Genomic DNA, 16,632 nt, shown 5'->3' with positions numbered 1-16,632 from the left:
GTATACACTACCCTTTCTTCCTGTGAGTGCATGTCATAACCTAGCATTATCACAAGAGCTGACTCACCACAATTGCATGAATCTTCTGCTCTAATGTGCCTTTTCTTCACAGCCATCTATCTGTTTTACCATCCTCTTGCAGCCCCAGTCAGAGACAAAACTCATTTGTTATTTATCACTATCTTGTACTATTTTTACCTCTCAGCCAGCCTATTTTTGAATGCTGATTTTTGCAGATGAATAGTTCATAGAACTATAAAACTAGAAATCGCCTGAAAGACGATTTGAAGGTGAAGAAGAGGGGTTATGCCTAGCACTTGGAGATCTCTTTGCTTTATCCTTCTTGTCAGCCAGGCTATTTCTGAACCCAGATTTCAAAGACATTCAGAAGAGTGCTTTCTTATTGAAAAATAAGCTTCACTGATTGGCAACAGTTGAGAAGAAGGGGTTTTAAAGTACATTGGGAAAGCTCCTTCTAGTGTAAAGCTTTAGCATTTGTCAAGCAGTCTGAAAGGTGGCAAACCCCACAATTCTTAGCACCCATTCAAACTTGCACAATCTGCTAGCAAATAGTATTTACCTTTAGCTGTTATAGTAAAAATGATTAATGATATGCTTGTTCAGATTTTGGAAATATAATAATCTAAGCAAAAATCAGCAGTCCTGCAGTTCTGTAAAAACAGTATAGCATACATTTTTGTTTGGGTTCTACCCCATGACTCAAAGTGCTTTTTCAGAGTGAAAAGCACTTTGAGGTCGAGAGTTTGACAGCCCTGCTCTAGAGGGATTCTCTTCCAGACTGCAGGCAACAGAGAAGATGTGCTTAGCAAATGTCATCAAATGACATTTTATAATAGATAAAATACAATGTGTGCTCACCCTGTCAAATCTTAACTGAATCAGAATCAGAATAGAGCTGGAAGGAACCTTGGAGGTCTTCTAGTCCAGCCTCCTGCTCCAGCAGGAAATACCATTTCAAACAAGTGACTGCCCAGTCTCTTTTTAAAAACTTCCAATGATGAAGCACCCACAATGTCTGAAGGCAAGCTGGAGGGCAAAAATAATGGGAGCCAGGTAATGCTTCATGTAACCAAGCCTTATGTCATGAAAGGTGGTAACCATTTAAAGCTGGTAATTCAGCATCTGGGCCTTCACCAACCCAGGAGTGACATGGATCTAAAACACAGGATCAGGCTAGCAGCCTAAAGACTTGTGCACTTTCTCATGCTACAAGATGGAATCATGCTTCAGTCAACTCAGCAAGGCATGCCCAGTTCAAGCCTAACTCAGAGGAATCTGAGCAACTTTGTCCACCACATGCCAGAATAATCGTCAGAAGAGCTCGGCAGATACATTTGTGACCTGTCAATTTAACCATGCTGTTGGCTAGCTAATTATCTTTATTCTCTCTTGTTGTGACTGGCAATGGCTTTGACAAATGCTTAAATACTGCATTTATATATTAGGACATAGCTCATACAATGTTTGAATGCCAATTGTACAAGAGAGAGAGAGACAGTAATCTCTTGGGTCATACATTAGACCAGTGACGGTTAACCTCTTCGGCATTGAGTGCCAAAACTGGAGCGCGCGCCAGAACTCAGAAGAGAGCAGCTGGATGGTGCGCATGTGCGTGATGGAACCCAGAAGAGCTGCTGGCAACAACGCGCATGCCCACAGAGGGGATTCCGCTTGCCATCTCTGGTACGCGTGCCATAGGTTCGCCATCATGGCATTAGACAAACAGCCTATTGGGATCAATTCATTAAAATGCCTTATTTCGTGTGCGGCCAGAACCCAAATATTACAAACAACACAGTCCCTTATATGAACAAAACAGTGCAATTAAGAACTACGTGGTAGATTTTTATTGGGGTAAATTGTACTGGGGACAGAGAAATATGATTTGTGATTCTTTTTAGTTCTGCCTTTTACTCTGTTTTACTACACATGGTCTTATTGTTCTGTATTTTATATTCTGGCATGCCCTAGTTCCGAGATGGTGAACCTATGGCATGCATGCCACAGGTGGCACACGGAGCCATTTGTCAGGGCATGTGAGGCGCTGCTCTGTCAGAGGGCCAGCGCGCATGCACGTGCTGGCCATCTGAGTTCACCCTTTTTTAAAGCCACATTTTGCCCTCCCCAGCTCCGGAGGCCCTCTGGAGGCTTCATGAGCTTCCCTAAAGCCTCCAGAGCACAAAAAACTGGCCCTATGGGCAAACCTGAAGTTCAGGAATGGACTTCCGGTTTGCTTGGAGGATCGTTTTAAGTGTTCCGGAGGCTTCAGGGAAGCCTCCTGAAGGTCCCTGAAGCCTCCGGAGCGCTCAAAACGACCCTCCGAGCAAACCAGAAGTCACTTCCGGTTTGCTCGTAAGGTCTTTTTTTGCCCTCCGGAGGTGAAGGTCCCTGAAGCCTCCGGAGGGCCTCTGGGGGGGCAGGGAGGCTTTTTTCGCCCTCCCCAGGCTCCTATAAAACCTCTGGAGCCTGGGGAGGGCGAAAAAAGGATACAAAAAAATGGGGGGGGGTCGCACATTATGGGTGCAGCACACCCGCTGTGCTCCCTCCACTTATGGCACTCGAGCCAAAAAAGGTTCCCCATCGCTGCCCTAGTTGCTAATCAATAAAGTATTATTACAATATTAAAGAATAGGCATTAGGGAGAACAGCAGAGAAAAAAGTCACATACTTCACTATGCAATCTCCCCAGTCCTTTCTATTGGTCAGTTGCTGCTCCTGCTCAGGTTGACCAGATTTCAGAGCCTTTGATATTTTTAAATCCAAGAGTGCTTTTTTAATGGTATCCCTATGGCCCTTAACTAAGGAAGTATTTAGATCCTAGTTAATACCACAGCTATTTGGCACAGAACTATTGGTTCTTCCGACTGTCTAATCATCAGAACACAATCCTGTTTTAAAGTGGTATGCCATAGTATAGGCAATGGAGAGCATAGAGTGCAAATGACATTCTTTTAGCAAGTGGTATCAAACATTGCACCTTGACACTATCCATATCGGGTACATTTTGTTTTTAGCTTAGACTTGACATTTTCTAACTAATGGTTTGCTTGCAGGAGGATTAGTCCCATCCCCTGCAAACACAGATAGCGTTGCATTTGTTTCTTAAGGAAGCTGGATTTTTGCATGAATGGAGTAAATAGTTGAATTTTTGAAGCTTAGCATCTGTTTGGGCTATTGATTACAGTTGGCATTTTGATCAGGCCCAATTCATGGCAAAGCACTGAAGTAACAAATGGCAGCCCACCTTAACCTCCATTCAACCTGTTTGTTTTGTAAGAATGCTAATGAGTCTCAATTGTGGGCCATAGACATTCTGGGGAGCAGACATGAGGCTGACCCTCGAATCTCCTATTTGAAAAACATTAGCTTTTTTAAAATCCAAGGATCAAGGACACTAGAGGTACAGTGACATAGACAATAAAACTGAGCACTATGTTTTGGTTGTTAAGTGCATCTTACAAAGTACTTGGGGAAAAAATGGCAGCCATATATACTACAGATATCCTCAACTTACAACGGTTTCTTTAGTGACTGTTCAAAGTTACAAAGGCACTGAAAAAAGTTATGACCAGTTTTCACACTTCTGACCATTGTGGCATCCCCATGGTCACGTGGTGAAAATTCAGAGGCTTGGCAACTGATTCGTATTTATGATGTTTGCAGTGTGGGATCATGGGAATCGTCTTTAGTGACCTTCTGACAAGCAAAGTCAATAGGGAAGCTAGATTGACTTAACCGTGTTCCTGATACTAATAGTGCAGTGATTCACTTAACAAATGTGGCAAGAAAAGTTGTAAAACGGGACAAAACTCATTTTAAAAAAATGTCTCAGCAACAGAAATTCTGGGCTCAATTGTGATTGTAAGTTGAGGACTACCTGTATCAGACGACCTTATTTTGCAGGAGTAGCATACAATCACCAGAATGTTGTTATTATAAAAGTTCTAAGGTAGAGGGCAAAACTGAAAAAAAAAGTATGTGAGGTATGTGTATATAGTACAATAGTCTTATGTTTATGTATTACTTGGTTTCATTCCTGGATCAGCTCTCTTTCTTATTTTTCTTTTAGAGATATGTTTATCTCTGCCAGATCACTTACGTATATACATGATATATTCTTTTGTTGTGTAAATGGAAGAGGGAATAGTTAATGATTTAACAGAAGAGACTGCATGGTAACCTGAAGATTTTACACTCAAAGAAATCTTTCAAGAAGTCTAGACAAGGTTATTGTGTTATCTGTTTTAAGTTCCAAAGTTTTTAATATCTTCTTTATGGGAATTACTCTATCCTTATTCAAGGCCCAATGACCATCAAGCTTGCCCAATACCAAAGTCAGGGTATCTTATGTTGGGGCTTATACGTAACAAGGGTTCTAGGATGTTTGAAGTCTTCAAAAACAGAAGCTAATAGGAACGCAAGAAAGCTGGTAACACAACCCAATCAAAAGAGCACAGGCAAGCATGGAGCAAGAGAAGTCATAGGTATCTATGAAGGGGTGGATCAAATGCACTGTGTAATTCAGGTGCTTTGTGTTTCCCATCCATTATTTGCTTAGTTCATTATAATTTGTCACCAGGAGAATTAATATAGATTTCAGAATTCTCACTGCTTCTTTTCTTATACTTAGTTTTAAGTATTTTATTTAGGTATTTGTATTCTCCATTTCTGTCTCTATGTGACAACCAGACCAGGAAATTGTAAAATGGATAATAATTGCCATCTTCATCATGCCTGTTCAGGACACTGGTATGTTAAAAATAACAAACAAGTTTGTTTATGCATATATATTAGTCAAACATTTTCCACATCCTTATCTGCAAAGCTGACGACAGTTTAACTCAAACTTTATAAAATGGCCTTTCTTTTGGGATATGTAAAAAAAATAACCCCAGAGGTTCTGTTTTCTGAAAGTGTTTAATCATATGACGTATTTACATTTTGAAACCATATCCTATATTCTATATTCATCAGTGATATAATCAGCCATGTTTGGCAAATATGTATAAATGGAAATGTACATTAAAAAAAGTTTGCTTAATATAAACAAAAGGCACAGACTTGCAAATATTAACCTTCAGCATATGGCATAGTCTCTGAAAAAGACAATGAGTTGGATGCTCTTATTTTTGATAGAAATATCAAAGGAAAACAATTTGAAATTGCTTAAAGGGAACTCTTTCAGTGTTTTGTATTATAGATTGATGGAGAATTGTTAGAAGATCATGTTATATATAATTCTATTGCCTATTTCTGTTTCTGTCTGTTATTAATAAGGGAAAAAAGCTATGGCTGCAAAGCTTGCTGATGGTAAGAATAAAAACAGAGAGCTTTATAGCTCTTGTTCAAATATGGAACTAACAGAGGACCATAAATTAAGTCCCATTTCAGAAATCTTACAATAAACTTCAAATAGATTGCAAAATTATTGAGTCTTTTTTTGTTTCATTCAGTAAAATTATATCTTGAGCAACATGAACAGCAATTGTCAAATTATAAGAATTTTATCTGTCCATCTGTTTTTACCATTGAATAATCAAGAAAAAACCCACTGCATTTGAAGTGAAAATATGAACATTATTTAATAACTGATCCTCTGTAATAAACAATTTGAAAATATTTTACAAGGAATCACACACACAATATTTTACAAAGATTTTAGTCTTTTTTAAAATTGTTCAACTCTTCTGTACAAAACAAAATTAATGTAACAAAAAATGAATTATTGGAAGAAAGCTTTTTAAGTGACGAATGATAGGAATAGGATTCAAGCAGCTATAAGAAGAGCAACTTGACATTTTATTTTATTTTCTTAACTTAAAATATAATATATATTTATAGATATGTATATTTTTCATTTTTTTCTCAGATGAGCAGCACCCAACTAGACTACAGATTTACATACACTCCTGGTAACACAGCCAGCCATCTGGTCAAAGCACAGTTCCCATATACATAACCAAACACACACTAAAAAGCTACAAGCAAAATGACCTTTAACTTTGTCATTATCAGTGAATCGCCTCCTTGTCCCTTGACTTTGGAATCAAATTTTCAAGATCTTGTCAAGATCATACATCTCCCCTTTCCTACCTCTCTACCCTGCCACATTTTTTGTCCAAACTGATTTTAAAAGGAATTAGGCATGTTAGGTGGTTTGAAAAATGACTACATTTTCACCTCTGCTAATATGTCTTTATATGAAGAAATCAGCACATAGAGCTAATGGAATTTATTTTTCCTTTACTTTTTCTAGAAAATAAGTTTCTAAATGGGATTGACAAGATCAAAATAAGAGTCCAAGCTCTCTAGAGATTCTTTTTGAAGATTCATTTTTCCTATTTCTCAGAATTCAGGAAATTGGCTTAATCCAAGTTCATAATTCTTTGCATGGTTAATAATTACATGAGATTTTCTTTGCTGACACTATCATGTCAATTGAATAATCATTTTAATTCTTCCAGTCTCATCATATTTTACTTTTAAGAACTGTATTTTCTGTTTTAACAGCTTTGGATAATAATATCATTCTGTTTCTTGCTTGTTTTTTTCATACAGCCTGTGCAACTTCTGATTTCCTCAGGTGATTGAAGCAAAACAGTCATGCTCTTGGCTTCCTATTTCCCAACATATCTTCCCCTATCAATCAATATCAGCATCATCCATCATCAGTGGGGAAAAAAAAGACTGGAGGAAGACTTAATGACAATATACAAGTGATTCTGACTGGGACATAGCACCAACCATTCAGACTCTAAGATAAGCTGCAGATAACATAAATTATGTGAAATGAACATTCCAGTTCCTGTTTACACAACCATTTCAAAAGAGATTGGTTGTTGCCTAACTCAGCTTATATTTACATATACATCTGAAGAGCTCATTTTCAGAAGGCAAATTTTGCTACAATAGCAAGAAATGAGCAAATTATTTCTGTCCAGACCTGCACATATTGCAATATGATTAGCTCATGCACAAACATCGATCTCGCCCACTCCAATTTTCTCCAAAAATTGGAATCATCAACCTGGATTGAAAAATGGGCCATAGTTTCATCTTCCAAATGCGGATTCTCTAACTCTGGAAAAGTTTGCTCAGAACTTTGCTTCCTTTTTGTATTAGTTGTGAAAAATGTGAGAAAGGTTTACCATTGAACATATAGGTAAATAGCAGAACATTCTTTTCTAACCAGTGGTTTTTGCATATATCACAACTGAAGTAATTGGAGGCAGGGCAGCATTTCTCTGACATGGTACTCAGTGATTCCCTGACTGATAAATGAAGAGGCTGAATCATGTTTGATATGTAGTAATCAAGGCAATATCTACACTTTGCTAAGCTCAATATGTCTTCTGCTGTGGGGCCGTTTTTATGTTTCACTTCCAGTATTCTCCATTCTGCCATCTCCCTTCCCTTCTGAACTTGAGTCTAGAATCAACTAATGGTGAGGGAGTGATTTGGCTAGAATTGCACCCAGACATTAAAAAATGATGAGACTTTTACCAAGACTGAAGGTGAATGCACTCCAACTTAAGCTGAACAAATTATTTAGAAAGGATAATACTGTTCCATAAGTGGTCATCTACAGCTAGCTCTGTTATCAGCATTGTTCATATTTTCCTCTCCAAGAGCTTTGCTTGCCCAGAGAAACACTCGTTCTGAAAGTTGAGAGTCATGATCTCTCATGACAACAGAGGTATATCAATTCAGTGATTTATCCAATCTGGACCAAACTCAGGAGAAACCAATTCTATATGTTTGTAACAAAAGCTGCCTGGGCATAGCAGCCATTGGCTAGAACCTGGAATGCAACTAAATCATCTTTCCCCCTGTTGCCTCCAGATTTCTTGGTTTTTCAGACTTAGAACAACTATTATTATTATTATTATTGTTGTTGTTGTTGTTGTTATTATTATTATTATTATTATTATTATTATTAAGATATGCATGATTGGAGTTTTAAAAATGTATTTTAAAGCAAGCAATTCTAAAGCTAGGATGAAAAAGAAAGAAGCCAGAGGACCCAAGCAGTGCTTTAATTTGCGACATAAATGCCCTCTTAAAATAAGGATATCTGGAAACAGACTCACCTCAAGGAAGGAAAAAACAACAACCCCATAGAATTACAAGAGATACTTGCACCATTGTGAATCACTTAAGGTATGTTTTTTAAATCTGTCTTTGGTTATTACATACATAAACACATCTGTATGTATATGTATGTAAACAACTAAATGTGCTTCATTGTGACTATAAAATTTCATTGGGTATGTTAAAACAAAACAAAACAACCCCAACATCTTGGAAGGCATCGGCCAAAAGTCAAAGATGAAATGAATACCAATTCAACCCCAGCAAATTTTAGTTTTGAGCTTCGATAATTGAGCAAGAACAAAGAGTCTTGTGGCTGACCGAGAGGTATGTCATGACCACTAATGGCAAAGTATTCAAAAGCAGGGAAAGGCCATGTTATCACATCAGCTTCTTGTATGAATGAGAAGCACTTCAGGTCCAATATCATTTCTGTGTATGCTTTTTGTGCTCTAAGTTTTTCCTTCTCTGAATATCTGTTGCTGATGAATATATACTGGCTCCAGAGCACTAGCCAAACAGTCACAGACAAAGTGGCATAAGGAAGACAAGAGGTTTTACTCAGACTAACGTGGAATGAATTTGGGGGTTTTCAGCAAGCACACTATAGACAGTTGCCCACATCACAAAACAATCACACAATTTGGCACAATTTTGTAGTTTCTGCTCAGAAGAGACCAGGGAGATTCTTAGAGTTTATTCACAACCAGTACAATTGATTATCACTGGTAGTATACCCAAAGAATAATGGTGCTATCTTTACCATACATCAGAATTAGCTAGATTTATAACAGTTATGTAGTTAGTTATGTATAATCTCCTAGTTTGCTTCTGTAGAAATCTATACAAAGCCAATGAAGCAGAACTACTATCCTTAGCACCAGTGCAATTGTTGTGTATATAAGCAATCTGGGGGGAAAAATGTAGACTTGGAAGGGGAAGTCTTTTTACTTGAAAACAAGGATTCACTTACGGGAGAGTTATATGCACACACAGGAATTTGAACGAAGTTAGATTTTGAGAGATTAAGAATTTCCTAGTCTCAAGAGCAAAGTTTACTGAAAAGTAAGCAAGTGCACCCTTGGTTCTACTTCCAGATTTGTCAAGTATTTTTTTCTACAATAGGTCCAAGCACCACACATTTGCACTTTGCAGCCATAATTATTACAGCAATATTATGCTTTCGACTCTTTAGATTATATTATGAGGACCACAGGAATCTTATTTCTAAGAACATCAGTAAATAATTTTGTCTGATATGCCTCCAGTATTGGCTGAGGAATGGGTTGCGTTCAACAATTGTATACCTTCCAAGCTGCACTATTGTTTGCAATTAAACTGGTGAGCCATTGTAAACGGCAGAGGCTGTATTAACATGTAAGTTGTGAGATCAGGAGGCTTTTCTCAAAACTTGTGGTTTAGTACTAAATCACGACACTAAGACCACAGAATGTTTGATTCAAACGTAATCTGAAGTTGTTAATCAAAGTGGGTTGTCTTCCTCTTTAGAAATCTTCAGGTTGAAGTAGTTTGCTTTCCAGATTTTCTTGTAACAAAGCAAATGAAATTCATAGCACTTGAATAATTCATAACAGGTGGCATATTTGTATTAAAAGAAGTTTGGATTAAAGAACTGAGCATATGAAGTTGAAATGAATGCATCACTGTGTATAATATTTTAGCAGGCTTTTGTAACTGCAATCACCCTTGTGCCAGAGGAGGGGAAAACCATGCAGTTCGTGGTGTGGCAACCAAGAGTTTCTCCCTGATGAAGTTGCATCATACTGTTTTGCGGTTCCCCATATTGTCCAGAAGGTTCCGGCTCTCCTACAACATCAAGCAGGAACAAAACAAAACAAAACAAAATGGAATTCTTCTCACTTTGCTGACTATTTCAAGTGTAGAAGCAGTGCAGTGGGGTAGATTTGGCTGATGAGAAGGATCTTCTGGAATTGTCAGGGGACTGCAGGCATTTTCATTTCATAATGTGTAGCAAGCTATATTTGTTGCCATATGTGCACTAGTGAATAGGCACAAAGACCAGTAACCTGCTCAAGACAAATCTTAAAAAACAGGCATTTTTTTTTAAAAGGATGCCACTTGATGAATGATAGCATTAGACTTTCTTTTAATTCTTCAATTGTTGCAACCACTTAAAATAATTCCAGACATGAAATGTACGCTTGCACGGTCATCAGAGGTACTTTGTGGGCTCTGAGCTTAGTGGCAGATATTTTAACAGCCATTATTGTGAAGCAGAACATTTTCACTTCCCCAGAGCTCAAGTACGTGGGCATCCAAGACTGTAGTTAGGTTTCTGCACAAAGCCTATGAAGAAAAACTTTGGCTATCATCTTCATGGGTTGGTTTGGCACACAGTGCTGCCTCCACTAGGGTGGACAATATGCCTTAAAGTTCAGAAGAAAAGAAACTGAAGAAAAAAGACTTCATCTTTGTCTAAGCCATCTCAATAATTAGCTTATCTTAAAGATTGGATACTGCAGAGCTAGCAACTGAAGCCTTCATCATGATTTGGGGAGTAGAACAGCTCTTAAAATAGTTCATATTGTTTTTTTTTCTCAATTGGAAAAAGTGGGGAAGCAGGAAAATAATTAAAAGGAGCTGCTGGATTTAAACCATAATTTCATTCTATCTTGCTATTCATTTTTAAAAAGATTGTCTCAGTTGCTGCATCCTCCAACCTTACATGGATTATTGGAATGGTATACAAAAGGATCTTCACACCCTCTTCTTTCTGCCCTGCTTGGTTTTCAAGTCCTCTTTAGAGAATAGGTAGTTTAAATGAATAATGCTGACCTTAACATTCAAGTGATATCCTCTGCATTTGCGTATGTTTCTTTCTTGGCTGACAATAAATACTATAATCTCTCAGGGTAAGTGCTTCGTAATCAGATGTTGAAAGATCTAGATTAAATTGTTTAGGATGAAAATAATTCATCATTGATTGGAGATGGGATCCACCTACTGAAAGGCAGAGATAGCAGTGGCCTTGGAAAACTCATAATAAATTGGGTGGAATGATATTGGGGTGACCTTGTAAGATTACTTTGAGTCTGAAAAGCTACTGGAATTGGCTGAAAGGTTTGCTAGGTTACAGAATCAATTTGGCAAGATGTCTCCATTTTTTTCGGTTATAGTGATCGGTGTTGTTTCTGCAGTTTTCATTATTGGAATGGGAAGGTACATTATTTCAGACAAAATAGTATCATCAGTATTGTTGATTAAATACTTTTAAAACCATAATAAAAGTCCTTCACAAGAGAACTAACAAAGTCTCCCAGAATTCCACAGATTCAATGGAAAAATAAAATCATGGGGCCATGTTCTTTGTATTTGGCCAACAGCTCAATGAGTGGAAAGGGGAACAATGAATCAAAGCTCAAGAATGCTCCCTGTGTGGAGAAGATCACGGTAGTCCATGCTTCCCCTTGTCATCTCAAAGCTCTCTTTAGCACAATCTGCTTGTACAGACACACTGGAAAGGCAAGGATTGATGGAGGAAAAGGATTTAAAAAAAAAACCCAAGAACAACTTCTGGATTTCTGAGTAAAGAAAGCAACAATCCTCATGAGTGAATGCCAAGGTGCAGCCAAAATTGATGGGACTAGGCAGAAGTCATCCTCTAGCAAGTCTGGAGGGGATGATGATGTGCATAAAATAAAAAGGATGGGTTAAGCTCAATGGGCGTTTCAAAGGCAAAATGCCAAGGGCAGCGAATGGTGACTTGCAGTCAAATAGAGAAGGAGTAACTGCAAGCATAACAAGATCTTCAAGGAAGGTCTAAAAGAGGCCCCTCTGCCACAATCCGAAGTGTCTTCCTAGAGAAACAAGAGAGGAAGAGAAAGAGAGAGAGAGGTTTCTTTAAGGATACTTGCTTTTGCTGAAACTCGCTATATGTATTTTTAGATATATTTTTTTAAAGCAAAATGTTCATGCAAATAAATTTGTGCATTATCCAAGGCCTTTTCTTCTCTATTTCTTGTTCTATTAGAACAGCTTTGAATATCTAGGATTCTGGAATAAACTTAGTTTCATAGATTCATTAGCGGGAAAAGATAAATTGTACTGATAAAGAACAAAGCACAATGAGGTTTTAAAGGACATCCAGACCAATGTTAAGAAAAGTTAAAATTCATGCCATTTTTTTGGCAGCATTTTATTTAAGAATTAATTTTCAGAGGTTCTTTCAATGGCCTTTTATCATGTATACACACAATAACTCATCAAAATTGCATTGGTTGCAGGCATTACTAAGCCTCTTGTCATGCACACTTGTTTTGTCTTCTAGTCTATTATTTTCTTTAGAAAATAGAAAGAATTCACAAGCAGGAAAAAGAGAATAGCTGTATTAGTGGTTCAAGATAACCTTCATTCTGTCAGTTAAAAGTGAATATTTTCTAAAGGCAGAGGAACAATCAAATGTATTTAGAACGACTGGAACCAGCTTCTTTACAGCTTTTCCCTTTCATTTCCACCCTTTTCTTCATATATATATTGGGCGAACCGGTAGTAGTGGTGGCGGGAGGCTCCGCCCACCCACCCAGAAGTGTCATATGTGGGCGGTACTAAAAAAATTGGCCCACCACTGATGTGTGTGTGTATTTGCATTAGTTATCCCTCCTTTTACTTACAGTTATGTTATAATCAAAACAGACGCGGGGACCCTTTCGGTAACGTGGCTTCTCTACTAGCTCACATTGATTGCGATCTCCTGGAGGAGCTTTGCGTCATCAAGCAAATGAAGCAGAAGATAAAGAACATGTGAAGATAAAACGATAAAAAGAAGATAAAAACCAATGTGAATTAGAAGATTAAAAAATAGGGTTATTTTATTCTCTATGATAAAACAAATTTTTTTTAAAAAAAGATTAAAAAATAGAATACAAATACTAACAGTGCCAAGCTCTGAAATGTATTCAAACTGCTTTCATTTTCACTGTTTTGCGGCTTGCCGGCAGACCAGGGGGAAGGGAGAGAGAGACTGGAAGGTGTATTCCGGATGATAAGAAGAAATGGTCTTGTGAGAACCAAGGACATTTCAGCCGGTGTTCACCAGATCTCCCCACAACAACACCTGGACACCTAAGTGGATAATGTGACCTACACAAATGGGGGAGGGGGTTGGCAGGATTCTATACTTTAATTCTGCTGAGTTGCCTGGGAATTCCCTACAGCGGGTTTTGCTTCAGTCCATGCCAAAATGATGTTCTCAATAAGGCTTTGCATTAAGAGATTGGATCGTCTCAACAGTGCCTGCTTGTTTGGGTTCGTCAGTCGGAACCTTGACAAACACATTAAATTATCTCCAAATATTGAACTGCTATTCCAACCTAGTTCTTGTTTTACATTTTCAAATACCAGACAGTCCTACATTTGTGATTGGTTTTTGTTCTTCCTTATCCTCTTGTTTTTGTTTTCCTCTCTCTAAAATCTGTAGCTGTATCAATGTAAATAGTAGTTGGTGGGAGGAAAAAAATGTGAAAGTACTATTTTTGTAAAAATTCTCAATATCCACCATATTTAAATGGGCTCATATAGAAATAAAAAATATCTAAACAAGGAGTAAATAACATCTACCGGGCACTAGATGGCCTCTTGTTTGACTCTCTGGCAGCTTGTCATACACACAAAAAAATGTAATGCATAAAAGTATATTGCTCAGCTGATTGTTGGGTTGCCTTAACACAGGAATAGGAGAGCACTGGAAAATAGCAATAGCAATAGCACTTAGACTTACATACCGCTTTATAGTGCTTTACAGCCCTCTCTAAGGGTTTACAGAGTCAGCCTATTGCCCCCAACAATCTGGGTCCTCATTTTACCCATCTTGGAAGGAAGGCTGAGTCAACCTTAAACTTGGTGGGATTTGAATTGCCAAATTGCAGGCAGCCGGCAATCATCAAAGTGGCCTGCAATACTGCACTCTAACCACTGAGCTACAGGTAGCTCTCTCCAGCAACTCACTGTGCTTTGGATGGAAAAAAGAGGAATGAAGAAGAAGTGTTCTCTCCTTTTGAACAATACTGCTTTCTCTTTTTACTAGATTCATTTTCTCTCCTGAAAGATGCTTGAGAGGGAAGAAGGGAAAATGCTTTCCTTGCAGGAATCCTGATGTTGGGGAAGATGGATGTGTGTGCAAATATACATGACAGCATAGCTCCAGTCTTTCAGTGCAGCTCTCTCGTTCTAGGCAGTTTGTTTTCAGCCTGATCTAAACTATATTTATAAACTTTATACAATATGATGTTAAAATTCTGCATGCAAATCCTACATGGCACTGAGGTTCTTCAGGTTCCTTCTTCTTCTTGGGTCTCCAGAGAAGTTCATCATTGACTAGTTGTCAACTAGTCATGACAATTCTGGATTACTTCTATCTGATGTAATGTATCTCTTGAGTATCACTGGCTATGGAAGATGAGTTGGAGAAAATGAATATGTTTATGGTCTGTTGTGGATTTTTCATAGACCTGTTTCGCTATTGCACATATAATAGAAGAGAAGATATGTATCTTGAGCACTGATGTTACCTAGCTGGGTAATAAAATGTCTGCAGACAAACAACTAAGCTCAGCGAACACCAAGGAGTCCACTATTACAGGTATAGATTGTTGGACCAGATGCCCTTTGGTCTAAAATAATGTAGCTTGTCTTAAATTGTTACAAAATTCGCTTTTACATTTATTTACATCGTTTACAAAATTGTAATGGATTTGAGCTCCGATTATTGTATTTTAAACTATTTGTGATAATCAGAACATCAAACTACTTACGGCAATTGTATCTCAAGTAATGTTTATAAAAAAAATACAACCGAAAAAACATCAGTCAATAATAGTCATACCATCTATTATATTGTGACTGATTTGGAACACAATTGATTACCAATACCTTTTATCTCTGCTTGGAGAAGTTTTGTGGATTCACACTGATTGCATATTGGCTTTTCTGCTACAACAAACAGAAGATTAGACCCAGCAAGCCTTTGTGCATGGAACAGCCTGGAGGAAAAGAGAGAGAAGAAGATGAAGTACTGCCATCCTATTATCCTACCCTTCATAATTTATAGAGTTGTGGTCCGCAAAGAAGTGCTTTGGGAGTAGGATTTTTTTTTCTTAGTAAAGAGCTTCAACTTCTGAAGCAACCATCATAGATACCTCATTCAAATCTATCTATCTATCTATCTATCTATCTATCTATCTATCTATCTATCTATCATCTATCTATCTATCTATCTATCTATCTATCTATCTATCTATCTATCTATCTATCTATCTATCTATCTATCTATCTATCTATCTATCTATCTATCTATCTATCTCTACTATCTATCCACCATCTATCATATCCATCCACCCATCCATCATCATATCCATCCATCCACCCATCCATCTTTGTCGCCCATCTTGTTGAGGATGGAGAAGGTCATTCCCTACTCCTGTAGTTATAAGGACTGAGCTGAAGAATCAGTGTCTTACAATGTTTACTAACAAGAGGGGCTCTTTGAACTAACCTAGAGCAATTTCCACAGTCAATGATGGTGTTGTAGGTATAGTTAACAGAACTAAAATAGTACTGGGTTTGCTTCATAATGCAGCTGGTCTCCTTGGATTCCATGTTGTCTGCTGAAACATCCTCTGTTTGGACACATAGTACATATAATGAGTCGCAAATAAAACCATGAAATTTAAAAAAAAAATCTTCCCTACATCGTCTAAAAAGCAGTTCATCTGGCTGGATTGACTTTGTCAATTTGTGCTTGTGCCAAATGCTACTTATAATAGGATGTATGGGGAATGTAGAAGAATGTACAGGGGAAAATTCAACAATTTATCTTATATTTCTCTTTTGCCTTACTATTTGTTTTTTCTCATCTACGTAGATATTTTTTATTTTATTGTAGAAGTATAACATTTCTCTGCTCAGTCTAGAGCAGCGTTTCTCAACCTTGGTGACTTGAATATATGTGGATTTCAACTCCCAGAATTCCTTAGCCAGCATGGGTAAATCTAGATAAGTTTTTTTTCTATCAACCTTGTTATTGCTTTTTTGTTCTGCCATCCTCTACTAATCTACATTAAAGCTTGATGTGTTCCCTTGCCCAACTAATCCACCTTGTGAAATTGACTTACATCTGCTATTTTTTCCCCACTGCAGAAGGTCAATTTAGCAACTTATTGATGGCTCCACTCATTTTTTTTGTCATGAGAGATCAGATTTATTGGAGTATGCTTTGGTGAAGATTTATGTGTGCAGAGTTTATGTTTGTGCCCCTAAAGCCCCCTGAAGCTGCACTCATAATAACTAGGTCACAATCTGCTTCTCACGTTTAAAGAAGCAAAGATGGGGGAAGCTTTTTAGAGACCCGAACCATTCAGTTGTAGCAAGCAAGCAATTTCAGTAACATAATTCAGTCCCATGGTAATGAATGAGCAATTGGAAGTCAGATAACATTTAATTTTATTTTCACTTCCTATATTAATCCAGCTACAGGTAATTTAT

The 16,632-nt window shown here is 37.6% G+C and overlaps 1 protein-coding gene across 2 annotated transcripts in view; it reads right to left on the bottom strand.

The window, feature by feature from the left end:
* Positions 1 to 11,710: 11,710 nt before the first annotated feature.
* CACNA2D2 (calcium voltage-gated channel auxiliary subunit alpha2delta 2) overlaps positions 11,711 to 16,632 on the bottom strand; it is a 621,934-nt gene continuing 617,012 nt past the window's right edge. For both annotated transcript variants that reach the window (XM_087709243.1, XM_087709244.1), the window contains 4 exons: positions 15,644 to 15,767; positions 15,022 to 15,131; positions 12,765 to 12,853; positions 11,711 to 11,951 (listed from right to left, as the gene is read on the bottom strand). In XM_087709243.1, the coding sequence (XP_087565369.1) occupies positions 11,823 to 11,951; positions 12,765 to 12,853; positions 15,022 to 15,131; positions 15,644 to 15,767 (452 nt within the window). In that variant the 3' untranslated portion in view covers positions 11,711 to 11,822. The remainder of the gene's footprint in view (positions 11,952 to 12,764; positions 12,854 to 15,021; positions 15,132 to 15,643; positions 15,768 to 16,632) is intronic.

Source organism: Thamnophis sirtalis, unplaced genomic scaffold (genome assembly GCF_051295495.1).
Source record: "Thamnophis sirtalis isolate CommonGarterSnake01/CBP01778 unplaced genomic scaffold, rThaSir2_p1.2 scaffold_3, whole genome shotgun sequence".
In the NCBI taxonomy this organism is placed as follows: domain Eukaryota; kingdom Metazoa; phylum Chordata; class Lepidosauria; order Squamata; family Natricidae; genus Thamnophis; species Thamnophis sirtalis.
Note: the sequence above shows the minus strand (reverse complement) of the source record. Positions and strands in the feature narration are given on the sequence as shown.